Source organism: Geotrypetes seraphini, chromosome 16, assembly GCF_902459505.1.
Source record: "Geotrypetes seraphini chromosome 16, aGeoSer1.1, whole genome shotgun sequence".
In the NCBI taxonomy this organism is placed as follows: domain Eukaryota; kingdom Metazoa; phylum Chordata; class Amphibia; order Gymnophiona; family Dermophiidae; genus Geotrypetes; species Geotrypetes seraphini.
The window spans coordinates 27,143,988-27,171,293 of NC_047099.1; the positions used below are offsets into that span (position 1 = coordinate 27,143,988).

General features: G+C 38.7%; 1 protein-coding gene across 3 annotated transcripts in view; it reads right to left on the reverse strand.

The window, feature by feature from the left end:
* Window positions 1-27,306, reverse strand: part of LOC117349890 (nuclear pore membrane glycoprotein 210-like) — a 181,897-nt gene that overhangs the window by 43,292 nt on the left and 111,299 nt on the right. For all 3 annotated transcript variants that reach the window (XM_033923574.1, XM_033923576.1, XM_033923577.1), the window contains 7 exons: window positions 17,222-17,313; window positions 12,029-12,203; window positions 11,232-11,407; window positions 1,131-1,351; window positions 908-1,044; window positions 706-829; window positions 461-610 (listed from right to left, as the gene is read on the reverse strand). In XM_033923574.1, the coding sequence (XP_033779465.1) occupies window positions 461-610; window positions 706-829; window positions 908-1,044; window positions 1,131-1,351; window positions 11,232-11,407; window positions 12,029-12,203; window positions 17,222-17,313 (1,075 nt within the window). The remainder of the gene's footprint in view (window positions 1-460; window positions 611-705; window positions 830-907; window positions 1,045-1,130; window positions 1,352-11,231; window positions 11,408-12,028; window positions 12,204-17,221; window positions 17,314-27,306) is intronic.

Here is a 27,306-nt window from a genome sequence, read left to right on the forward strand (position 1 = left end):
TCCCTTCTCTAATGGCAACATCTCAACCAACCAAGTTACTTTGATGTTTGATGAAAGTAGCTGGATGTGTTGATTCCAGTGGACATTGTAAAGGTCTTCTGTGGAACCTCACCAGTGGAGATGTGGGAATCGAAGTTGACATGCAGCTCGGGATTTTTAAAATTTTGTGAGCTGTGACTACTTTGGCCTTGCAGCGATTGTGAAGATGTTTACTAGCAGCAAAACACCATTACTTGCCCTCAGTTTGGCAGTAGTATGCTCCAATAAACAAACTTATTGAACAAAGTGGAAATGCAGCCCTGAATGTATGTAGTGATGTAACTATTCCAGATCCTCGGGGGGGGGGGGGGGGTTCTGTGGCAACTGGAAGAACATGCTAGTGGTGATCATAATTATAATTAAGTGTATGACCCAATCTATGCTAACCCTGCTACAGGCATTCAACGAGAAAAAGGCTTACCCTTCTCAATACTGAACTGAGACCTGAGGTGAAAGATTTTGCTGGCAGGAACTTCCAGACTGCTATTACTGAAGCGTACAGTACAGCCAAGATGCGCTGCTGGGGTTAGCACAGTCAAAATTATGTTCACCTGGGCAGCACTGCAGACTCCTGTAACAGGGAAGGAAAAAGTTTGCAGTTATTCAGGTACAGGCTTCCTGTATCATGAGGGGACCTGCGCGCTGGCACTACACATGGATACTCACCTTTTAGGCTTTGTTTTCTATTTGTAGAAATGAGGAGATATGATTCAGTGAAATTTGGGGTGTTGGTTAAGTAACTTTTGGGGCCAAATTTGAGATGTAATCCAGAAGAACCATGAACCACTACCTAAAAAATGAAACACAGGCATTGGCACTGGGAGTGTCACAGGCAGAGACATCAGCTCAGAGCAGAGAGCAGCATTACCTCTTTGAATGTCTTAACTATTCCAGGGATATCATGGAAGACTGAAACTGTCCCTGTGCTTCTCACTACTGCCACCCCCGTTGCCACATGCGTGTGAAGGATGTCACCAGAGGAGACCTGCCATGTTCCCATTTCACCTGCAGAGGAATAAAGGTACAGCCGTGTTATTGCTGGTGTTTCTAAAGCTTGGCACCCACGCTCACCCTGTGCTCACCACACCGACCTTCTTGGTTGACCAGGTGAGTGCTGAAACAGATGACGTCCCCAACAGTCACTGGATCGGAGAGGTTTGGGGCAATGGCATGCTCCACCACAACAGGAATGTAATCTGCCATGCCTGGATGCTTCTGATCTGAAATGCCCAGCAGTGTAACACCCTGATTCACAGCCTGGGCAACATAGGTGTAGTTCTGATGGCCCGGTCCAATTAAGAGCAGGTCATCTCTAAAATCAAACAAGATTTTAAATCTGTTAGCTGAGAAAGTCTCAAGAGCCCTATCCATCCCTCAACTGCCTCACCTGATGCACCAAAACAAACCTTATTCCCTGAAACACCAGCAACCAGAAAGCAAAGTTGCTTACCTGTAACAGATGTTCTCCGTAGACAGCAGGGGGAATGCAGCCACACTTGATGGTGAAGTCCCTGGACTGAGCCTGTGCCGTGGCAACTCTCCCATTTTTTTTTATACCTACTGAGCATGTGCAGCAACCTTGCCTGTGTAGCTCCACCCCCGAGTTTGACAGTTTGTCTCTAGCTCATTAATAAGTTGACATGCGGGGATGGAGGATGGGCAAGTATGGCTGCATTCCCCTGCTGTCTACGGAGAACACCTGATACAGGTAAGCAACTTTGCTTTCTCCGATAGACAAGCAGGGTAAATGCAGCCCCACTTGATGGTGAGTAACTAGCCTGAACAAGAAAATGGGAGGAGGCAAGTCAAAAGTTTTGTTTTTTAATTTGACAGTGGAAACAAATTGCAAAGAACAGATTGTCCAAATTGAATGTCTTGTGTGGAACTGTTATCTAAACAATAATGCTTGGTAAACATATAAACTGAAGACCAAGTTGCTGCTTTGCAGATATCTTGTATGGGAACTGCTCTTATGCTCACAACTGAGGAAGCCATCGCTCATAATTGATGAGCCCCAATGTGACCCGAAGGAGACATGGAAGCTTTCTTATAATAATAAGTAATAATAAACTTTATTTTTGTATACTGCCACACCATGAGTTCTAGGCGGTTTACATCAAGAAAACCTGGGCAATCAGTGAATCACATTATACATCACATAAAAGATCTCATAAATACAATGTTAAAATAATTAAGACATAAATTTATCAAACAGGTAGGTTTTAATGCTTTTCTAAAAAGAAGATAAGATTGAGCTTGAGGAATTAAGGTACTCCACCAGGTATTCATTTTACTAGCCTGGCATGCTAAAGATTGATCCAAAAATCTTGTGTATCGACAACTTTAGGTGATGGAAACGCAAACCAATAAGATTTGCGTGTATTCATGTTTGTTCTATGAAATTCAAAATGAGGGACAAGATAAGCTGGAGCTAAACCAAATAGTACTTTAGAGCAAGTACAGCCAAATTTAAATAAAACTCTTGCATCAAACGGCAACCAGTGAAGCTGTCAATAATAAGAACTAACATGGTCATATTTTTTCAGACCGAAGATCAAACGAACCGCTGAGTTTTGTATTATTCTTAGTCTATTAAAGACTTTCTTGTGGGATCCTAAATAAATTATATTACAATAATCCACGATAGACAGAATTGATGATTGAACCAAAAGTCTGACTGACACTGGATCAAAATATTTCTTAATCATGCGCAGTTAAGCATTTTTTTATCATTAGATCTGTCTGATTGTCTAAAGTAAGATGACGATCTAACACAACACTTAATATTTTAATAGTTTTAGATATCGGGAAATTGTGTCCATTAAGTTGAAGTACCTTTACCTTGATATTATCATTTGGACAGGCTAGAAAAATTTTCTTTTTTTTCAGGGTTAAGTTTAAGTTTAAAATTAATGGGCCATTTCTCTAATTGTGCCAGAATTACTGAAATCTGATTTTTTATATCTGCCGTGAATGACATCATTGGAATGAGTATAGTAATATCATCAGCATAGATGAAAAATGTAACTCTAAGATTTTGTAGTAAGAGAGATGCAATTAGCAATCCAAGATGATATAGTTTGTTTAGAAACTGCATGTCCTTGAGTAGCTGCGTTAAAGGAAACAAATAATTGATTGGTGTTACGGATAGCAGCAGTCCTGTCCAGGTAATGTATGAAGAGTTTGCTCCAATGGGATCCCATGCGGAGGAGGAAAGAATGATGGCAAAAAAATGGATTGATTGATGTGAAAATTCGTGACTACTACTGGAAGAAACTTTGGATGTGTACGAAGAAGCACCTTATTGGGGAAAAATGGAAGATATGGCTCATAGATCACCAGAGCCTGCAATTCACTAACTCTTCTAGCCGAAATAAGGGTTACCAAAAAAGCCGTTTTCCAAGTTAGGAACTGTAGTGTAGCGGATCCCAAGGGCTCAAAGTGATCCTTCATCAGTTGGTCCAAAACAAGGTTGAGATCCCAGGCTGAAGGTGGCATACGAAGAGGAGGCCGGAGATTGTTAAGACCTCTCAAAAATCGGGAAACTAGAGGATTTTAAGAAAGAGGTTTCCCTTCCAAAAAAATGGTGGTAGGCTGATATAGCTGAAAGGTGAAGATGTACAGAGTTGGTCTTAAGACCTGAATTTGATAAATGCAGTCGTAAGTCAGAATATGATCCACAGGGCAGCGGAATGGATCTTGATCCTGCGATTCTGCCCAGCTGGAAAACCGTTTCCTTTTCAACTGATATGACTTCCTATCCATCACCGTGTCATTTATAAAACTCTTTTATTTACTTTTAAAACAAGAAACACTGGACAGCCAGAATCCATTAATAAACTTTTGTTTTGTTTTTTTTAAATTCTTTATTCATTTTAAAAATCTTTCATCATGTGTACAATATTCATAATCAACACAATGAAACAAGGCACTTGCATATCTTACATTATAATCTAAACATATAAATGTAACCCTCTCCCCACCCTCCCTCAAAACCCTTCATTCATATAACGAAACCTATCTTTGTATTCCTCCCCCCTCCTATTATTATATGATGTCTGACTAATAGGAAAATGACATTTAATCATGACATTTAATCATTAATAAACTTTTGATACCATACGCTACATCGCATTTTCTACGTTCCTCGGAGCAAAATTTATTAGCAATCCCAACCCTGAACCATATTAATACTAGAAGAAACACTATCTTTTCAGTAGTTGCCCCAACCCTCTAGAACTTGGCACCAAATGCACTAAGAGAGATAACTAATCTTTTTTTTTTTACAAATCTTTATTCATTTTGCATCATATAACAAGTGTAACAATAAATAACAGTTAAAATTGAATACAACACTTGTAACTTTATCATATTCAGCATTAACACATTATAATTTTAACCCAATCCCTAATCTTGAGAAATTTAAATCTCTTCTTAAGACATTCCTTTTCAAAGATGCCTTTCAAGTGTGAGTGTCCTTTTAAGGATTAAAATTTTTTTTTAATCTTTTGAGTCTGCTTGTATTGGACTTACTTGTTTTTAACCCTGCCCTTTTGTTTATACCTTTATATCTTATTTTTCTTTAACTATTGTAGTTCTCCCCTTTTTTTCCATTCGTACCCGTTTGTCCAGTTGTGTATGTTATTTTTTTGTCTAATCGTGTATGTTAATTTTGTTAAAGTTATGTTAAGTTTTGAAAGGTTCTGGCATTTAGCTACAGGCCTGTTCATTAGTGGGTGTGTGTGTGTGTGGCTTCTTCGGGGCTCAACAGAGTCCAGGGTCCCTGAGTGCTCTTCCATCTCCTCTGGCCTCGCTTGCCCTGAGTTGAGTAGAAGAGGGGGGGGGGTTGGCTGTTGTTACACTTATCCTATACATGTTTGATATCATGTTGTCTATGATGCATCATTGTCTGTACTATGCACCCTTTGTGTGCCTTTGTATTGCTTTCGCTGTTGTTTGCCTCAATAAAAATTGTTTGAACCTAAAGTTATGTTAAATTGTTTTATTTAGTTTTATCCTATTTTAAAATGTATAACCACCTTGAAATAAATGATAAGGTGGTATATCAAATTTTAAATAAACTTGAAACTTCCTGGTAGATGGTTTTCTAGTTGCAAGAAGTATGGTTTTTACTGCTGATGAAGCTGCAACATCCATGAGGATTGCCTGCTCAATCTCCAAGCTGTGAGATGTAGGCTGTAAAGATTGGGATGGAGTAGTTAGTTGAGTGTCCTGTTGGAACAAATGAGACAGATGATCCCCTAATGGAATTGGGTGAGCATCCAGTAGGTCCAGAAGGATGGGATACCAGATCTGTCTGGGCCACCGAGGCACTATGAGAATCAGTTGAACTCCGTCTCTGATGGTCTTTTGGAGAGCCTTGGAGATGAGAAGTATTGGTGGAAATGCGTACAACAGATTGGAAGTCCATGGAATTGAGAAAGCGTCACTGGCTACTGCATGAGGAGCTGGTCGTAGGGAGCAATATGGGCACACTGAGAATTGTTTGCGGTAGCAAAGAGATCCATCACGGGAGTGCTCCACTGGTGAAAAATGGATTGTAGTACCTTGAAGAGGCCGCTGCTAGTCCCTTCAATGTACTTTAATGACCTCACACCGACAACCCAATTGCTGTATATAATATATGTTTATTAGTAATAAACAAAAGTCAGCTTACATGGAATAAATTGTATCCAAGCAGGATATAACAGCAGCAGTTAGGCCAACGGAAGAATAACACAGTGCCGGCAGTCTGTTGATATCATTCCATCCTGCCTTTTAAGGAACTAAGCTGGACCTTTTATAACCAAGCTTAGTAGCCTGAGGTTCGGAGTCTTGCATAGCTACTAATTGCATACTTAATTTCCATTGGATTTTCACACTTTATCATGTTTAATGATTGGATGATATATATAATTGCAGTTGAGTCATAATGAAGCTTGGTGCCACCAACTGTCAAATATGACTTCTCTATTTTCCCTGACAATGCATTCTTAATACTAAGGTCAATGATCCCTGAGGGTGGGCACCCTCACCCTCCCTCCTAATCTTGCTTGTAGATTGTCAACAGCTTTATTTACAGATCATGTCATTTTGACCATGTCATCTTGACCTGACATTGTGGCTTTCTTGTGGCCCAAGCATTTCTTGGAATGTCCCAGAATAGAACATTCACAATTTGTCACAGACAGCAGATGTTTGCCATCTTCTAGGGCAAAGATGAAGTCCTCTTGCAAAAGTATTATTTGTGCTGACAGGAAAATATGCACTTTTTGCACAGTTCATAGACCTTATGGTAGGTTTGATTCAGTAGCATAAATACCCTCCTAAGGGTCTTTTTCCTTCTCAACCTCCCTGTTTGAGGTCCACTTGTGAGGGTCAAGCTTTCAACTCAGGGAATCTGCAATGATATTCATTTTCCCTGGAATGTATACTGCTTGTATCTCTGTAGAGAGGGAGAGAGCAAATGTCCATAGACAATGAGCCTCTCTGCAAAGGGGTAAGGATCCTGAACCCCCTTGTTTGTTCAGATAGAACATTGCTATCTGGTTGTCTGTTTGAACTAGCAGTCGTGTGTTGTGGCAGTCTTTATGTCTTCACTAATGATCACCCCCAAGTCACGTTCTGCTACAGTTTAGCAAGGACTGTAGCAGAACGTGACTTGGGGGTGATCATTAGCAAAGACATGAAGACTGCCAATCAAGTGGAGAAAGCTTCATCCAGGGCTAGACAAATCATGGGCTGTATCCGTAGAAGTTTCATCAGCCGTAAGCCCGAGGTCATAATGCCGTTGTACAGATCCATGGCGAGACCCCATCTGGAATACTGTGTACAATTCTGGAGGCCGCATTATCAAAAAGATGTGCGAAGAGTTGAGTCGGTTCAGCAAATGGCCACCAGGATGGTCTCAGGACTCAAGGATCTCCTATATGAGGAACGACTGGGTAAGTTGCAGCTGTACTCACTCGAGGAATGCAGAGAGAGGGGAGACATGATCGAGACATTCAAATATGTCACAAGCCGTATCGAGGTGGAAGAGGATCTCTTTTTCCTTAAAGGTCCCACAGCAACAAGAGGGCATCCGTTGAAAATCAGGGGTGGGAAATTTCATGGCGACACCAGAAAATATTTCTTCACCGAAAGGGTGGTTGATCGCTGGAATAATCTTCCACAACAGGTAATTGAGGCCAGCAGCGTGCCAGATTTTAAGAAAAGATGGGATTGGCATGTGGGATCTCTTCATGGAGATAGTTAGGGGGTGGGCCATTAGTGTGGGCAGACTGGATGGGCCGTGGCCCTTTTCTGCCGGCATGTTCTATGTTTCTACATACTCGCTGAACGCTCTGAGGGCATAATAAATTGCCCGACATTCTAGTAGGTTGATGTGGAAGTGAAATTCTCTTTCTGACCAGACCCCTTGAGTCTGAAGGTGGTTGAGATACGCTCCCCATCCCTTGTTGGAGGCATTTGTAGTCATGATGAAAAGAGGAGGTGGAGGCTGGAATGGGCATCCCTGTTTGAGGGCCGAAGACCAAATCCACCAGGATAGAGATTCTTTTACCTTGTTTGAAAGTGGAATCAAGGTGTTCAGATACTGGGAATGTTGATTCCAGTTGAGTTTGAGATGCCATTGTAGAGGATGCATGTGCAGTCTGGCATGTGGCACTAGAGGAAGAGATGCCGCCATGTGACCCTAAAGACGTAATACGTCGCGTGCTGAAAGAGTGGAAGTTTGTTGCATGTGATGTGCCAGAGTGATGATTGCTTGATGACGTTCTTCTGGCAGATAAGCTCGTGCAGTGGCAGTGTCGAGTCGTGCGTCTATATACTTGAGGCAACGCATAGGTTGTAGGTATGATTTCTCAAAATTGATGAGAAAACCCAGTGCTTGGAGAGAATGCACTGTGTCTTGAATAGTCAGCAAGAGATGCTCCTTGGAGTGAGCTATTAGGAGCCAGTCGTCGAGATAAGGAAACACCATGTGATGTTATTTCCGGACGTTGGCTGCTACCACTGCTAGACATTTTGTGAATAAGCGTATTACTGATGATAGGCCCAAAGGCAAAACTTTATACTGGTAGTATTTGTTGAGACACATGAATCTGAGGAATTTCCAGTGGGCAGGATGAATCGGGATATGTTTATATGCATCTTTGAGATCCAGGGCAGCTAACCAATCGTTTTGGCTGATCAGAGGAAGGATTGTTGACAGAGAACTTCTCTGATATGAGAAAAAAATTCAATGGAAGGAGGTGTAGGATAGGTCGGAGACCTTATGTCTTCTTGGGAATGAGAAGAATTTGGAATAGAACCCTTGCAACTGTTCGTGCTGAGGTACTTCCTCTATTGCGTTGTTCTGTAGCAGTGATGCAGCTGATCAGCTGCGGAATGTGATGATGTGGGATGTTGGATGGCGGAGGAAGATGGGAATTGATGTGACAAAGCTGGAAATTGAGTGAATAGCTTTGAGAGATGATAGTCAGGACCCACTGGTCTGTGGTGATGTTCTGCCATGTGGAGAAAAAATGTGTTAGCTGCCCCCCCCCCACTGAAAGGTGGTCAAAAACTAGGAGTTTTGAGTGGAGGAAGCTGAATCACTGGCTGTTGCTTACGGTCTCGAGGGTGTTGTTTCTGTGACACTGTAAAAGATTGATTTCATAATGCAAGAGGGTCAGAGCAGGGAGTACAACACCTCCTAGGGTAATATTGCTGGAAAAATTGTTGATGGTATGATTTCCGGAATGCTAAAGAAGAGGAAGGTTTAAAGTAAGGTTGCAGATTATCTTGAGCATGTGCAGACAGTTCTCGCATAGCTGTAGAATCCTCTTTAAGTTGCGAGACCGTAGCTTTAACTTGCTCACCAAACAGACTATCTCCCACACATGGAGCATCTACCAGTCTATCATGAAGATCCAATCTGAGGTCCGAGGCTTTGAGCCATGCTGAGCAACAAATCACAAGTGTTATCACTGCTGTTCTGGAACTCATATCATAGGCATCATAATTGGTTTTGAAGAGATAAGTAGATTCCTGCAGTGCGAAGTGTAGATTCTGCACTTCTGCAGGTGAAGCTGTGTCCATTTGTTGCAAAATGGAATGTTGGAAATGCAGAACTTGCAATTGATGTGCTAAGATCTTCGAGTTGAGCATTGACCCTTGGTAAACCTTACGCCCAACTGAGTTGAGGAGGCGGTGATCCTTCCCTGGAGTTGAGTTGAACTGGCTTCTTGAAGATTTGATTTTATGAATGGCTGACTCTGCTACAATGGAGTGGTGTGGAAGTTGTTGGATATCGTGACCAGGTGCTTGTTCAACCTTGTATTTCACCTCCAGGCATCTGGAGAAAGTAGAGATGGATTGGGGTTTTTTCCAATTAGCTAATTGTAGGTCTTGAAGAATGATGCACTGGGAGTGACACCTAGTTCTTTGAAGGAGTTATACAAGACTGCAGGATCGCTTGGAAATCCTTATCAGCTGGAGTCGGTACTTGAGAAAGGCGAATAAGGTTGGAGACCTTTTGAAGAAATTTAGGATATGAATAGTTCCTTGGTCTGGTTGCAGAGCAGGCTGAACAGGAGAGGGAGTATCTGCAGCCGCAGTGGTGACATCAGGAGAATCGACCCAATCATGTGAAGGAGAAGACTGCTGCTGAGGAGAAGGACAGAGCGACATACAAGGGGACCAGAGAAGATTCGGTGGGTCACCAAGAGGGTCTGGACAACAGACGTTTGAAAATACAGACTTGTCTGGCTGAAGAGGAGACTGTTGGACCATCAGTGAAAGTGCTGGAGAAGAAGTGCTGATCTGAGGAAGAGAGGATCTGTCTCTTATGAAATCCTGTAGCAGTGAGAAGAAATCTTGAAGAGTCCCCATACGGGGTTGAGAAACAGCTGCTGACATGATTTGGGGCAGAACTGCCTGTTTAGGTGAGGAAATTCCCTCAACCACAGTGGGAGGAGGAATAGCCCTCTTTCTTGCAGTTGAAGATGGTTAGGACTTTGAAGACATACCTGAAAACTGCTTATCTGTAGCCTGGGCTGACTGCAGTTCAAGTACAAAATTCATTGTCTGTTGAGCTTTACTCTTGAGAGGCAAAGACACAGGCTGAGATTTGGAGCTGTGACTTGCTGTAGAAAGTAGTGAGGAGGCAGTTTTTTCAGCCTTCCCTGTCTTCTTTTTTAAATTTTCCGCTGCAGCCACCTTCTTTTTGTCTGACAGCTGCAGCAAGGAAGACATGCCTGCCTCTGAAGGTGCTATTTGTGAGCCCTGAGGGGGAGGAGGAGTGACAGATGTAAGCAGCCTCGGTGAGCTTCCAGCGCCAGAGGTGAGAAGCGGAGCCGGAATAAAGCACTGTCCATCAGTCCGACTTCACGGTATTGAGGGACAGTTGCCACGATTGAACTATTTATGATCGCAGTACTTTGGCGCTTGTTTTTGTTTTTTTTTTAAGTTCTTTATTCATTTATAATTTACAACAAGTGTACAATAAATAACAAACACGCAAGATACAGCATCACTTGAAAATCAGCAATCTTTCAACAAGAAAATTTAACCCTCCCCCCTCCCATATCACTTTTCCAACAAAATAGATATACCACATAAATATAATATCTTATCATAATGTAGATTATAAATTGATTTGAAGGATTACCTTTCTGTGAGGAAAATCTGATTGTATTTTTTTAGCATTGATCCTAGCGGATGAACTGCTTAGTTGTTGAATGTAATTTTGAGATCGATGTAGTCAGTTGACAGTGAGTTCTATTCTGTTTAGTTTTTAGTCGGGCAGGCAAGGTAAAGGGGAGAGAATGATCTGCTTAGGCTGGAAGGGAAAATAAAACTGTCAAACTCAGGGGTGGAGCTACACAAACAAGGTGGCTGCACATGTTCAGTAGGGGAAGAGAACTAGGGGAGAGTTTCCACGGCACAGGCTCAGTCCAGGGACTTCACCAACAAGTGGGGCTGCATTACCCTGCTTGTCTATCGGAGAAAAGGGATTAAGGAGGCAGTATGAAGAGAATGGATCCCTAGAGGCTGTATGAGGGGAAGCAGTGAGAGGGAACTGCTGGAGGTTCCATAAGGGGAGAAAGGTTTCTTGCAGACTATGGGGAAGAGGAGGAAGAAAGGGGATCATTGGGAGCTGTATGATGCAAAGAGGAGAGAGAAGGGACATCCCAAAACACTCTGCTAACCTGTTCAGAGCAAGCTGAAGCTGTGTGTTTTGTGCATGGAATCTCTCTCCGATGCTGTCATAGAAGTGAACAGTGAAGGTTAATGTGATTCCTAGAGGAAAGGATGATAGGGTGGTCCCACGTGAAGTGTAGAGCCGAGGTGCAGTGCTAATTCTCAGGTACAGCACCGGGGCCACCTATCAGAGGCAAAACTTATGGAGAGTTAGGAGACGCAGAGAGAGCACTTTAACTGCAGAACTGGAGGAGAGCAGAGCTAAGACAGAGCCAGTAGATCATGGAAACATGTAGGATATACTTTAGATACATTTAATGCAATTAACTTATTCTTCCATTATTATTTTTTAGCCCATCCTCCCAAGGGAGCTCAGAAAGGGTTACAAATCAGGTACTCAAGCATTTTTCCTATCTGTCCCGGCAGGCTCACAGTCTACAAAACCTGAGGCAGTGGAAGATTAAGTGACTTACCCAGGGTCACAAGGAGCAGCACAGGGTTTGAACCTCAGGGTTCTGAGGCTGTAGCTCTAACCACACCACTCTCTTATCATATTGATAGAAAATGAATAGATGAGATGAGCTCTAACCACTACACCACACTCTTATCATATTGATAGAGAATGAATAGATGAGATGAGCTATCCAGGAACTTATTTTTCTCCAGAAAAACCTATCCTAAATAACTTGCTCATGGCCCAGACTTCTCCTGTCTCCTTCTGTCTTGGCCCACTCTCTGTTCAGAACCCAGACTTCCCCTGCCTCATTTTGACTTGACCCACTCTCCAATTAGAGCCCAGACTTACCCGGACTCCAGTTATGATGCTCTGATTGACTCCAAATGGCTCCAGCGAAGTCACTTCCAGCACAGCAGAACCAGTTATAGCTCCAGCAGTTAGGAGACCTTGCCCGTCCTCTTCCACCACAGAGGAGTTGGAGGTACACTGGAGAATCTGATAGGTTACAGACGCAACCCCTTCTCTGAAGACCCAAAACACAAGTCAAAACAAGGCTTTGAATACAAACCAATAATATACAGTGACATTACACTAATGTCAATGAAAAAGGTTAATGTTCCGATAGACAAATTACAAACAGCCCAACAATTGGCTAATTGTTTCATAGAAAAATTACAGGGAATTAAATATCACTTTTTACCTGTTCCCAAGGATTGGGGAATATCTATAACAGGGAATCCAAATAATGTTTTGGCAGATCTACATTGGCATACATTTGAAAAAGTAAACTGGGAGGAATTTATAAAAGTATAAATAGATATGTTAAATAATTTTGTCATACTTTTTTTTTTAATATTCTTTATTCATTTTTAACACCTTCAATAAGTGAAAACAGTAAATAAAACATTTTACATGTTAAACAACACTTAGCATCCTTACATGACTTAAAGAGTAAAATCCCTCCCCCCACCCCACATTATCAATCAAATTATTCATTGGTTCTCATAAGTACCCTATAACAAATATGTCTTATCCATATATTACAGTTGAAACACAAAGATAGGCTGAAAAACTTTAGAGCGGGATGAATGAGCGGCTTATGGTGAGTAAATGTAAAAATGGGGCAAAAGTAGGCTTTAAAGTAAGATATTGCTGGTATTGTACTGATATGATCTATCATTTATTTGTAGTATGGATCCCTGACGAAGCGGAAGCAAAACATGTCGAGTCCTACCGCTGCATTTTAGAGATAAGTACAATCTCAATGAGTTAAGTATTAAGATTGAAAGATTGAAAATTTATTTAGAAAAATTTCAAAGTTGGACCGGTGAGGAGATATACACTCAGTACTCCCCGTTTAAAAAGCATATTATAACGGTTGGAGGTGGATGGTTCTGAGGTCCATTAGAAAATCATTAGAAATGCTTATATATCTGAAATAAAAGTTGAATAATACTGTATACGGAGGAAGAAGCTTGGGATGTGAATGAGGTTATCCATATATTAAACATTTAGAAACTGTTATCAGAACCCGAAAAATACCCTCCCCCCTCCCATACCCTCAAGAAAGATAAGAATTCATTTTAGAAACCTATATTCCCACCCTCCCCTTCCCCTGGATAAACACTGATTTTTTTTTTTTCAAATTCTTTATTTGTTTTTCGTCTTACATCAAGTACACAATATTACATAATTTAAAACTTTTACACATCACTTGACAGTGGTATAAATTGATATCTGGATTTATGAATAAAAAAACAAAAACTAGTCTTTGGGACATTTGGAGTATTGAGATTAAGCATCAAATTACTGCATCTCAATGGCCATGATTTTGGTCTTGGAGGATGAGATGTATAGTATCTGCATCTATGAGACAAACTTGTCTTTTTCTGTTACACAGAGCATTTTGGACCCCTGTTCGTTTACAAAAATTAGATCTCTCTAAGTCTAAGAGATGTCATCTCGAAGCTGGGACTTTAGATCATCTATTATTCTACTGCCCATTTATTTTGGCTTTTTGGAAATCAATATGGGCCCAAATAAATAGGTTATTAGAAAATCCGGTGGCTTTAACGTTTGATACTATTTTATTTGGCATGTCAATGAGAGTGAAGAGTCAGATTTCTTCAAAAAAACAATAAGCTTTTACTTATTATGACATGAGTTGCCATTCAACAGATTACATTTAATTGGGAAAATTGGAGCAGATTAAATTACCATATTTTCTCGCATATAACGCGCGCGTTATACGTGGTTTTTACGTACCGCGCATACCCTTGCGCGGTATACACGTGAGCGCGTTGTACAAAATTTTTTTTACATAGTCCCCCCCCCGACGTCCGATTCACCCCCCCCGCAGGACCGCACCCCCACCCCGAAGGACCGCTCGCATGCACCCCCACCCCCACGGACCGCTCGCACGCACTCCCACCCGCACCCCCATCCTGAAGGACCGCTCGCACCCCCACAGCCGCCCGACCCCCCCCCCTCATCATGTAGAAGCTCCTACCGGTGTCCTGCTGCTTCCTCTTGGCGGTCCCGACACCCGACACGATCGGGGCAAGAGGGAGCTCAAGCCCTCTTGCCCCCCCGACTCCTCGACACGATCGGGGCAAAAGGGAGCCCAAGCCCTCTTGCCCCGCCGACTCCCCAACAATATCGGGCCAGGAGGGAGCCCAATCCATCCTGGCCACGGCGACCCCCTACCCCCACCCCAAACTACATTACGGGCAGGAGGGATCCCAGGCCCTCCTGCCCTCGACGCAAACCCCCCTCCCCCCAAGGACCGCCCCCCCCAAGAACCTCCGACCGCCCCCCCAGCCTACCCGCGACCCCCCTGGCCGACCCCCACGACACCCCCACCCCCTTCCCCGTACCTTTGTGTAGTTGGCCAGACAGACGGGAGTCAAACTCGCCTGTCCAGCAGGCAGCCAACGACGGAATGAGGCAGGATTGGCCCATCCGTCCCAAAGCTCCGTCTACTGGTGGGGCCTAATGAGCCTGGGCCAATCAGAATAGGCCCGGGAGCCTTAGGTCCCACCTGGGGGCGGGGCCTGAGGCACATGGGCCCAACCCGACCATGTGCCCAAGGCCCCGCCCCCAGGAGGGACCTAAGGCTCCTGGGCCTATTCTGATTGACCCAGGCGCCTTAGGCCCCACCAGTAGGCAGAGCTTTGGGACGGATGGGCCAATCCGGCCTCATTCCGTCGTTGGCTGCCTACCGGACAGGCGGGTTTGGCTCCCGTCTGTCCGGCCAACTACACAAAGGTACGGGGAAGGGGGGTGGGGGTGTCGTGGGGGTCGGCCAGGGGGGGTTGCGGGTCGGCTGGGGGGCGGTCGGAGGTTCTTGGGGGGGGCGGTTGTTGGGGGGAGGGGGGTTTGCGTCGAGGGCAGGAGGGCCTGGGATCCCTCCTGCCCGTAATGTAGTGCGGGGTGGGGGTAGGGGGTCGCCGTGGCCAGGAGGGTTTGGGCTCCCTCCTGGCCCGAACAACTAGCGGGAGGGGGGGGGGGATGGTCGCCAGGGCCAGGAGGACTTGGGCTCCCTCTTGGCCCGATATTGTCGGGGAGTTGGGGAGTCGGTGGGGCAAGAGGGCTTGGGCTCCCTTTTGCCAAGATCGTGTCGGGGAGTCGGGGGGGCAAGAGGGCTTGAGCTCCCTCTTGCCCCGATCGTGTCGGGGGTGCCGCGGTTGGCTGGGGCAAGAGGGCTTGAGCTCCCTCTTGCCCCGATCGTGTCGGGGAGTCGGGACCGCCAAGAGGAAGCAGCAGGACACCGGTAGGAGCTTCTACATGATGGGGAGGGGGATCGGGAGGCTGTGGGGGTGCGAGCGGTCCTTCAGGGTGGGGGTGCGGGTAGGAGTGCGTGCGAGCGGTCCTTCGGGGTTGGGGTGCGGGTGCGTGCGAGCAGCCCTTCAGGGTGGGGGTGCGAGCGGTCCTGCGGTGGGAGGGGTGAATCAGACGTCGGGGGGGGGCATCAGGCTTTCAGGGTGGGGACAGGACTTCAAGGGGGAGAGGAGAGTCGGGGCGGGGGAGAGGAGAGTCGGGGTGGCCAGAGGAGAGTCGGGGCGGGCGAAAGGAGAGTCGGGCGGTGACGGGAGAGTCGGGCAGCATGCGCGGTATATAAAAATTTCTGTACATAAATTTGTGTTTTTCGCGCGCTATACCCGTGTGCGCGTTTTACACGGGTGCGCGTTATCTACGTGAAAATACGGTACAGTTTTTGGTGGAATTCTTTATGTCATCTATATAAAATGGAAAGAACATTAGCCACACAGAAAGGATATTTTAGTAAATTTCGAGATATTTGGGGACCATTAACAGATTATTGTAATGAGTAGTGAACATTTTCTCTTAATAATACAATTGAAATGATGGGATAGGGATGGGGGGGTTCTGATTCTTTATTAAATGTTTGGATTAATAGGAAAGATTATATTGTATAATATATGTGAATGCATATGATATGGGAGGGATAGGAGGGAGGGGGTTATAATTTCATTAATTTAAGTTGATTGTAATAGAATATGAAGTGATGTTTTTAAGTTCAAATGTTATTTCTTGATACACTTGTTGTAACATGAAAAAAATGAATAAAGATTTGTTGTTGTTTTTTTAAAAGAAGTTTCCGGCTCTTGATGGAACATTTCTGCAGGGTAGAACACTGAGCACAAGATTCTACATGGTACTCCAGGCCAAGGCACTGCAAGCACCAACCGAGGGGCTCAGTGATGGAAATTTGCCTTTAGCACCTGCAGCACTTTTTAAAATCCGTTAACGACCAGGACATCGAAGAAAAGAGCGCCTCAGCCAAATCGAACTCAATGGCTGAGGAAAAGAAAAGGCTTCGTCGGGCAAAGCCTGCAAGACAAAAACAGAGGAAAAAAATTTCCCCACCTTTTTTTTTAAGTAACATTAAAAGAAAAGAAGAATAACGTGTGAGCGGGAAGGTAAAATACACAAAATTTGAACAGCGTTAGAAAACACGACTTTTTAGCTCCATGGAAAACTAACTGAGGTACTGCGAGCCTGTGTCGGGCGGAAAGGCACTCGCGCATGTGCGATGAGGGCAGTTTGTGAACTCTCTTAAGTTCTTTTTTAAATTCTTTATTCATTTTACATCTTACAACAAGTGTATCAAAAAAAATAAAGTAGTGATGCACTTTTAAAGCTGTCTGTACCGGGGCTTCATGGATGATGTCACCACATGTGAGAATATGCTGCCTGCTTGTCCTGGGATAACACTGTTTACATGGCCAACAGGAAGATACTGGACTGGCAAGCTAAGTATTAAAATATTCCCATATATTTTCAGAATACTGCAAATAATATTCTGGTCATAGTGAACTATTACCCATCAGTGAAGTTGTGCCGGTCTGGAGAGATGCTTAAGAAGAGAGAATCTTAGCATTTGTAATGTAGAATGGAGAGGCAGGACTTCTCTCTGCCACTGAAGTTATTCTCAGTAGTACATCTACTATCAGCCTGAGAAGATCCTCACAGCAGTAGAAGGAAATGGCTCCAGAGTGGAGCCCACTCAGCTGTTACCTGTTTGTGTACAGTTTCAGTTGTGAGTTGGTCGACATCAGAATCTGCTCAGCAGGACACTTGGGAGTGAGGAGACGACGCTTATCAAATACCTGGAGGAAAACAAAAGGAACAGTTAACAGGACAGGGCAACAGAGCAGAGAGCAGTCCAAGTACTGAGCGTAGTATCAAAAAGGGCGGGCAGCAAGTTCAGGCAAGAGAGACAGTATATGTAGTGCAGGCAGTCAGCTCAGGTAGTCATTATGTAGCATCTTGGCAGCAGGTTGTATTGAGAGCACTGGTAGCAAGCTTGAATAGGGAAGGGACCTTATTTCAAGGTATTTTTATTTTACAGCTACTGGTAATCTGATTCTTTTTGTTGACTAGATGACCAGAGAGTTTGATTGGAGGAGAGCACTAGTCATGGGGGTATTGTGACTTAACAAAACCCTTCGCACAATGCCGCATTGTCAACGTGTGCATAAACTGGTTAAGAGGGAAGAAACAAAGAGCAATGGTAACTGGCATCTACCTACTCCAAGGACAGAAGTGCCAGTTACTGTTGTGCTGATTTCACCGGCCCCCTTCAACACTTTTGTAGGTTATGTTGCTGAAGGGCTGTCTGCAAGGTTTGCTTCTCTGGGGATGATACCAAAATCTGCAAAAGGATGAGGAATGACCTGGCAAAGCTTGAAGAATGGTCTAGAATTTGGCAACTAAGATTTAATGCCAAAAAATGCAGAGTCACGCATTATGGGCTGCAAAATCCTTTAAAAAAAAATCTCTTTTTTTTTTTTTTTAATTCTTTATTCATTTTATAATTCACAAACAAGTGTACAGTAAATATCAAACAATTAGAATACAATATCACTTGAAAATCTACCATATCATACACCAAAAAGATATAACCCCCACCCCCTCCCACTTCCATATACAACAAAAAATATACCACATGAATATAATATCTTATCATTCATATATATTATTAATAGAAATCCAACCCCCCCAATCCACATGTAAGAATTAAAATTGGGAAAGTGTAAATTATTCATTATAATAATTTAAAAATGGCCCCCACACATCCTTAAATTTCTTATAGTAACCTTTTTGAACTGCCAACGCTATTTCCATTTTAAACACATGACATACTGAATTCCACCAGAAACAATAATTCAATAATTCCTCTCCACCACTTCCGTCTGGGGAGGGTAGGGGAGGGGGAATTCCAGGCATCTGCCAATCTCTCCGTGAAAATGAATTTCCTTACATTACTCCTAAGTCTTCCTCCCTGCAACCTCAAGTTCTATAGAGTGTGACCATTTTCCCTTCTCTGGAAAAGATTAATGCACAGGACTCAAATCTCTTGGGATTAAAAGGAAGCTCTAGAATAGGGGAGTATAGAATGAAGATGAAAGGACACAGACCACCAGCAATCTAAGAAAACACGTCTGTACAGAAAAGGTGATGGATGCAGAGAAAGGCCTCTCAAGAGATGGTGGAGGCAAAGACTATCTGAATTCAAGAAAGCATGGGAGAAGCTAAGGGAGGAGAAGGTATCGTAGAAATTAATAGTCAATATGAATAGACAGACTAGATAAGCCAAAGGGTGGTGGTATTTGCCACCCTTTGCTACCCTTTCTCTGCCTTTATCAAAGGAGGGGCTAGAAAACAGTCCCTTCCCAGTGCTTGCAAATATATCTCATGCATTTGCATTGTGGATAGCCTGAAAGCTAGACAGACTGGGAGTTCTTGGGGACAAAGTAGCCCATTGGTTCTCAACCTAGTCCTTGGGGAAGACTTGTACAATCTTTCCAGTTATACGTTATTTGTTGAATGGCAACTCCTGTCCATATCATCAAAAGCTTATTATTATTAGCAGATATTTGAGGCTTAGCTCTCATCAGCATGCCAAATAAAATTGTGTCGTATGATAATGCTACATAATTTTCCATTAAATTATTTATTTGATCCCAAATAGAAATCCAAAAATTTTTAATGAATGGACAATAAAACAACAAGTGATCTAAAGTTCCAGCATCAAGGTTACAATGCCAACACCTATTAGACCTAGAGCAATCCAATTTTTGTAAACGAACAGTGGTCCAGAGTACTCTATGCAACAGGAAAAACCATGTTTGCCTCATAGAAGCAGACATTGTACACTTCAACCTCCAGGACCAAATACGTGGCCTCTGAGATGCATTAATTTGATGCTTAATCTCAATGCTCTTTTTATAGCTACTGTATTGCATTTTTGTTAGCTTTAGAAACTCAATAAAAAAAAAATCTTTATTGAGTTTCTAAAGTTAACAAAAATGCAATACAGTAGCTATACAAATAATATTACAGAAGTTGGACAGCTCTAGGTCTAATAGATGCTGGCATTGTAATTTAGATGCTGGGACTCTAGATCATTTACTTTTTTTCTGTCCCATTGTCAATGCCTTTTGGAAGTTAATTTGGTCCCAAATTAATTCAATGTTAGAAAATCATGTTGCCCTATCCTATGATACTATTTTATTTGGAACATCTATGAGATTAAAGAGTCAAATTTCATCAAATAACAATAAACTTTTGTTAATACTGACGGGGGGTTGCCATTCAACATATTACTGGAAATTGGAAAGATTATACTAAACTTAATTATACCTTTTGATGGAATTCAGTCATTCATATTTATAAAATGGAGAGAGTGCTTGCTATACAGCAAGGAAATTATAATAGTTTCAAAAAGATTTGGGGGCCATTGATTGCATGTTCTAATGATTAGACACCTTGGACACCTTTTTATTATATAAGAGTATAATTAGTGTGGGATTAGGGATGTATGATATGTGTTTTAATTGGTTTATTCTTTTTTTTTTTATTCTTTATTCATTTTAAATCATAAACAAGTGTACAATAATATATCCATTAAATTTCAATTTAACACTTGAAAATCTTAAATCATATCATCAAGAACAAAAGTATATATCCCCACCCCCCACCCTACTGAAATTGTATGTTTGAAAATGATTCATGAATTGGTTTATTCTTAATGGATGGGATGGGTGAGGGAGGGGTTCTTTTATATGCTTTTGATAATAATAGATAAGACTGTCAAGTGATTTTTTTTTTTACTTGTTTAACATTTTTATTAATTTTTTCATTTTACAACAAGTGTGTCATAAAGATTCATACAATTACCTTAAGTATACACTTGATATCTTCATAACATATTGTACATACAATATATCTTATATAATCCTTACTATAATTTTAGACATCATATAAAATATAATAATTTTATCAACTATTATTCAACTATGAAACCCTTTCCCTCCCCTTATTTTTTTTTTTTTAAGTTTTTTATTGATTTTTTCACATATCAACAAGTGTTATAAATTTTCCATACATTTATCTTAACAATACACTTGATATCTCTATAATGTATTTTATATAAACCATATTTTATATTATTTTTCTTATGAATTTATATAACATATATATTGTAATGATTTTATCAATTATTATTTAATTATGAACCCTTTTCCCTCCCTTTATCACATTAATTTCTCATAGGACTATCATTCATTCATTATGATATATTTTTTATAATGTATAATAAAGAGAATAAATTCTTTACCCCTTCCCTCCCTCCCTTCTTTAACCATTATCTTATTATGGGAAAAAATTAAAATCAGTCATTGCAAAAATCTGTTAATGGTCCCCAAATCTTCTTGAACTTATCCATATATCCTTTTTGTGTTGCAAATGTACGCTCCATCTTATATATAGGGCAATGAGAGCTCGAAGTCAAATTTCATCAAATAACAATAAACTTTTATTTATAATGACTGGAGTAGCAGTACAGCAAATTACACATAATTGGAAAAATTATGACAGATTGAACTATAATTTTTGGTGGAACTCAGTTTGACTGTCAAGTGATTTGTAAGAATTCTCTGATTGAATATTATATACTTGTTGTAAGATAGGAAAATGAATAAAGATTTTTTTTTTTTTTTTTTTTTTTTTTTTTTAAATTTTTATTTATAAATTTTCCATTCTTACAATATTTGAGTAATATAATATACAATAAAGTTTTTTTACATATTTAAAATATTATCATTAATAATACATCATATTTAAAATATAATATGATAAAGATTATACATTAGTATATAAAATATAATTCCCATCCCCTTTTTATATAGTATATTTCCATTAATTAGTCAAATCCCACCCCATTCATATATAATTATTTATCATTGTGCTAAGAACTAATCATTAGAATATTTTGTCAATGGTTGCCAAATTTTGTTAAAATTAAGATGATTTCCCTGTTGTAACGCTATTATTTTTTCCATTTTATAAATATGACAAACAGAATTCCACCAGAACGTATAATTTAATTTGGTGTAATCTTTCCAATTTTGAGTAATTTGTTGCATGGCGACTCCTGTTAGTATTAGTAATAGCTTATTATTATTTGCTGAAATCGGACTCTTAGTTCTCATTGCAGTACCAAATAATATGGTGTCATACGAGAGTCCTACGTGATTCTCTAGTAACTTATTAATTTGGGGCCAAATTAAATTCCAAAATGCGTTTACAAAGGGACAAAAAAAGATTAAATGATCTAACGTCCCTATTTCCAATTTACAATGCCAGCATCTATTAGATCTAGTACTATCTATTTTTTGCAGGCGCGTTGGGGTCCAGAATACTCTATGTAATAAAAATAACCATGTTTGATTCATAGATGCTGACCTTGTAGATCTTAATCTCCAGGACCAAAATCGTGGCCATTGAGATTCAGAAATTGTCTGACCTATCTCAATACTCCAAATATCCCTAAGACCTGTTTTCTTTTTTTTATTTAAAAATCCATATATCAATTTGTACCATTTTGCGGCTTGGTGACCCAACAAATCCGTCTGGAAACATAGAACCTGTAGACTATATTGATTATTTAGATTTTTCCATTCAGGGAACCCTACCTGAATGGCCTGCTTCAATTGCATCCATTTAAAATATTGTGATTTATTTAATCCAAATTTATTTTGCAATTGTGAAAAACTAAGCAGTGAACCTTCTGATATGATATCATTCAATGTTCTTATTCCTGCATTTATCCATTGTTTCCAGACGATTTTAAATCCGCCAATTCTGATCCTGGAGTTTATCCATATTGATTGATTTAGAGATTTAGCAATAGGTTCAGGTGATAGATTACTAATATATCTCAATGTTTTCCAAGTGTCAAATAAAATTCTGTGGTCTTTGTATCTTTTAGGCATTGTTATAGTTATTAACTGTTCTGGATATAAAGGGAACAGGAGCCGCCATTCTAAATATAGCCAATCTGGTACATTTTCAAGAAGCTCTGGGAGGATCCAATACATACCCTGTCTTAAGATATAGGCTTGATGATACCTATAAAAATTTGGAAAATTTACCCCCCCTTCCATAATTGGTCTTTGTAATGATACTAAAGCGATTCTTGATCTTTTCCCACACCAAACAAATTTTGTAAGAATATTGTTAAGTTTTTTATAAAATGACCCCTGAAAAAATATTGGAATCATACTCATTTGGTAACAAACCACAGGCAATATCATCATTTTAATTGTTTGAATTCTTCCCCACCAAGAAAGATGTAATGGATTCCATTGCTCACACATTTCTGTTATTTTTTTCAATAAAAGTTTTTCGTTCTCTTTGACTGTGTCTTCAATTGTATTTTTGATCATAATTCCTAAGTATTTTATACCATCATCTTTCCAAATAAATGAATATGGGTCAAATAATCCTTTGGTACAATGAACATTTATTGGGAGAATTTCAGATTTATTCCAATTAATTTTATATCCAGAAAAAGTACCATATGTTTCTATTAAATTAAGTATACATGGAATAGTAGTTTCCGGTTTTCTTAAATATAATAATATATCATCTGCATATGCAGATATTTTAAATTCAAAATTGTTAAATGATATTCCCTCTATCTCCTTAGTTTTGTTTATTGCAATTAATAAAGGTTCTAGGACAATATCAAAAAGTAAAGGAGACAGAGGGCATCCTTGTCTAACTCCCCTGTGCAAGTTAAATTTATTTGATAAATTATTATTAATATATAATCTTGCTCCAGGAGAGCTATACAATGTCTGAATCATTTCAATAAAACCGGATCCTATACCAAACCATTGTAAAGCTTGATATATAAAATTCCATTCCACTCTGTCAAAAGCTTTTTCTGCATCTAAAGATATTAAAAAAGCTGGATCATTTATATTTTTTGCTAAATTTAATGAGTGGAATGCTAATCTAGTATTATTTGATGAATGTCTTTTAGCAATAAATCCTGTTTGATGTACATCAATAATGAAAGGAAGAGCTTTTGCCAATCTTAATGCTAATACTTTAGCCATTAATTTGTTATCCACATTCAATAATGAAATAGGCCTGTAATTTGAAACCAGAGTAGGATCTTTGTTTGGTTTTGGTAAGACTATAATTATCGATTCTGCCATAGTACCAGAAATTTTTCCATTCTTTATTTGATATTGATATAAATTTAACAGATGTGGTAATATGATATTTTGAAAAAATTTATAAAATTCAACAGTATACCCATCTCCACCTGGAGCGGATCCAACTCTAAGAGACTTCAATGCTGTTTCTAATTCTTTTAAAGATATAGGTTCTTCTAAACTTCCTTTTATATGATCTGGAATATTTGGTCCAATATATGAATTTAAAAAAGTTAATCCATCTTGTTCTTTATTTTTATAAGAATTGGAAGTATATAATTCTTTATAAAAATCAAGAAATTGTGTTATAATATCTTTTGTGTTGGTATGTGTGTTACCTTTTATATCTTTAATTGCAATAATCTTAGATTTTCTTTTCTTTGCTTTTAGAAAGTTTGCTAATAATTTACCAGCTTTATTTGAATTTCCATAATATTGTACTTGTTTATTGAAAATGTCTTTCCTCACAATTTGAGAAGAAATTTCATTGTATTTAACTTTTAATTTTAATAATTCTTGTAATGTATTATTTTCCCATTTCTCAATTAATTTATTTTCTAATAATTTAATTTGCTTTCCCATCTCAATAAATTGTTTTTTTTTTTGTTTGTTAATAAATGTTGAATATGAAATAATATTTCCTCTCATAGTTGCTTTAAAAGCATCCCATAAGATCTCAGCATTAATATCATCTGATTCATTAAATTGAAAGAATTCTTGCATTTTTATTTTGAAATCTTCAAGAAATTTTGAATCCGCTAATAAATCATTATTAAATCTCCAAATTAAATCAGAGTTTTCAGCATCATAATTTTGAAGATTAATCCACACACCAGCATGATCTGAAATTATAATGGGATCAATTACTGCTTTTAAGACACGCTGCGCTATATTATTAGAAACAAATATATAATCAATTCGTGAAAAGGATTTATGGACCTGAGAACAAAAAGAAAATTCCTGATCATTAAAATGAAGAATTCGCCATATATCTACTAAATCACAAGATAGTATCAAATTATCTAAGCCTAATGATTTCATAACTTTACTTGGTTTTTTATCCAATATCGGATCCATTACAGCATTGAAATCCCCTGCTACTATTAAATTAGATGTAGCCAGTGGTAAGAGCAATTGTTGAATTTGTTTAAAAAACTCCATTTGATTCGTATTAGGAGCATATAAATTGAATAAATTCAGGGTAGTATTTCCCAGAACCATTTCGACATGCACCCATCTTCCTAAGGGATCATAATTAATTAGTTTAAAATCTGCATTACATTTTTTATTTATTAGAACAGCCACTCCAGCTTTTTTCTTTAAAGCCGGTGCAAATAAACATTTAGAAATAAAACCTCCAGATAATTTTTTTGATTCAATTTCCGAAAGATGAGTTTCTTGAATAAAATAAATATCCGCATTTTGATTTTTAAGGAACGATAATAATTTCTTCTTCTTAATAGGATGATTTAAACCATTGACATTCAGCGAATACATTTTTAGATCCATCTAATTAATAATTATACTTAATCAATATTCTATGATTGTTTACATGATTAGCTCCTAGCACATTCATTGAAAATTTATCCCTTAACCCACCCATTATTTTCCCTCCCCTCCCACCCATTATCTTATTCTGATTTGGAACACGCATTGGTCATGCAAAATCTACATCTCCATCTCCAGGCAACTAATAATACATTATATTATTTAAAATATATTTCTGAATTCAATACATTCTATATACTTCCACCCTTATATTATTAAAAATTATATTCATTTAATCTATAAAATTTTATAAATTTACTGAGAATTAAATATATTTGAATTATAAAATTAAATTCAATATCATGCATACTTGTAATATAATATTTCTAATAAATAAACATATTTCAAATATAGCTCTTATTCTCTATATATATCTATATCTATATCGTCATATAACTTAAATATATCCAGTATTATATAATATATAATATTAATCTTAATTATAATGCATTTCAATCGTTTTCATAGATCATCTTCATACTGAATTAATTTGAATGAATAATTGATTAAAATATACATTTTATGTCAGTAAATAAGTTTTATAATAAATTCATCTTTTATTAATTATCTATCATTCAAATACATTATTTTCTTATTTTTCATAATAAGTTAATATGACTGAATAATTAAATCAAATAAAAATTTTATATTAGACATCTATTTTATTAATTATTTCTGTCAATAATCAATTATTTTCTTGTATATATTTCATAAAATTATAATTTTCTTATACAGTGTTAAAATATTGTTTTATAATAATTAATATAATATAATATATTTCATTTTTAAATCTTATTCTCAATATAACAATTATAAATTTTTCCTTTCAATATTTTAATGATAATTTCATTGTAAATCATTTCATTAATCCTTTATCATAATAATTTAATATGCTATATAATTGAATATATTATCTATTTTGATTAAAACTTATATTTTATATATATATTTTTTTTTTTTTAAAATAATTAATTTATTTATATTTTGATAATATTAATATATATTTTTTTTTTTTAATAATATTAATAATAATTAATGATATTAATGATTGTGGATGCTAATTTTTAAATATTGTTATATTATTGCATCCATTATTTCAATAAATTATATTTCCAGTTTATAACATTCTTTTAATAATCTTCTTTATTTTCCCTTCTTTCTTCTTTCTTCTTTCTTCTTTCTTCAGCTGAATTGTTCTGTTTTTTATATAAACTTAGGATCTTTTTGTGTCAGAAATTCTTTCAGTTTTTCCGGGTCTTGAAAGTATATGGATTTATTTCCACTGGATACTCTCATAGTGGATGGATAATATAATCCATATATGTATCCTTTTTCTTTCAGCTGCTGTCTGTATGTGAGGAATTGTTTTCTTATGTTAGCAGTATATTTAGCAAAATCCGGTACTAAAATCAGTTTTGATCCTTTATAGTTCAAGTTTTTATTTGCTTTTGCCATTTTTAATATTTCTTGAGCTTGTTGATACCGTAATACCTTGAATATCAAAGGTCTTGGAGCAGCCTGATTTACTGGCTTTCTTGTGGGGATTCTGTGGGCTCTTTCAATTTCTAACGGCCATTTTGAGTTGAGCTGAAGCAGTTTAGGTAACAGATTTTCTAGGAATTGTACAGGATCTCCTCCTTCAATATTTTCAGCCAGCCCCAAAATTCTTATGTTCTTTCTTTTTCCTCGGTTTTCCATGTCCACCATTTGATTTTTTAAAGCTGCTATTTCTTTTTTATCTTTGTCATATTCCTGTGTGAAAGATTCAAACCTCTCCACTTTTTCTTCCAGCACTGTCATTCTCAGTCTCTCAGTCTGGATTTCTTGTTTCATGTTAAGAAGCTCTTCTTTTACTTCAGATATTTTGTTGGAGTTTTCAGTCAGCATAAGTTTTATTTTAAACAGTTCAGTCATTATATCAGCCTTTTCAGTGATTTCTTCAGTCTCCATCGGGAACGGCACACTCGATGGTGACAGGGGAGTAACTTTTGTTCTTTTTGCTGATATTCCCGATGTTGAAGGTTTTTCAGCTTTCCCCTGCTT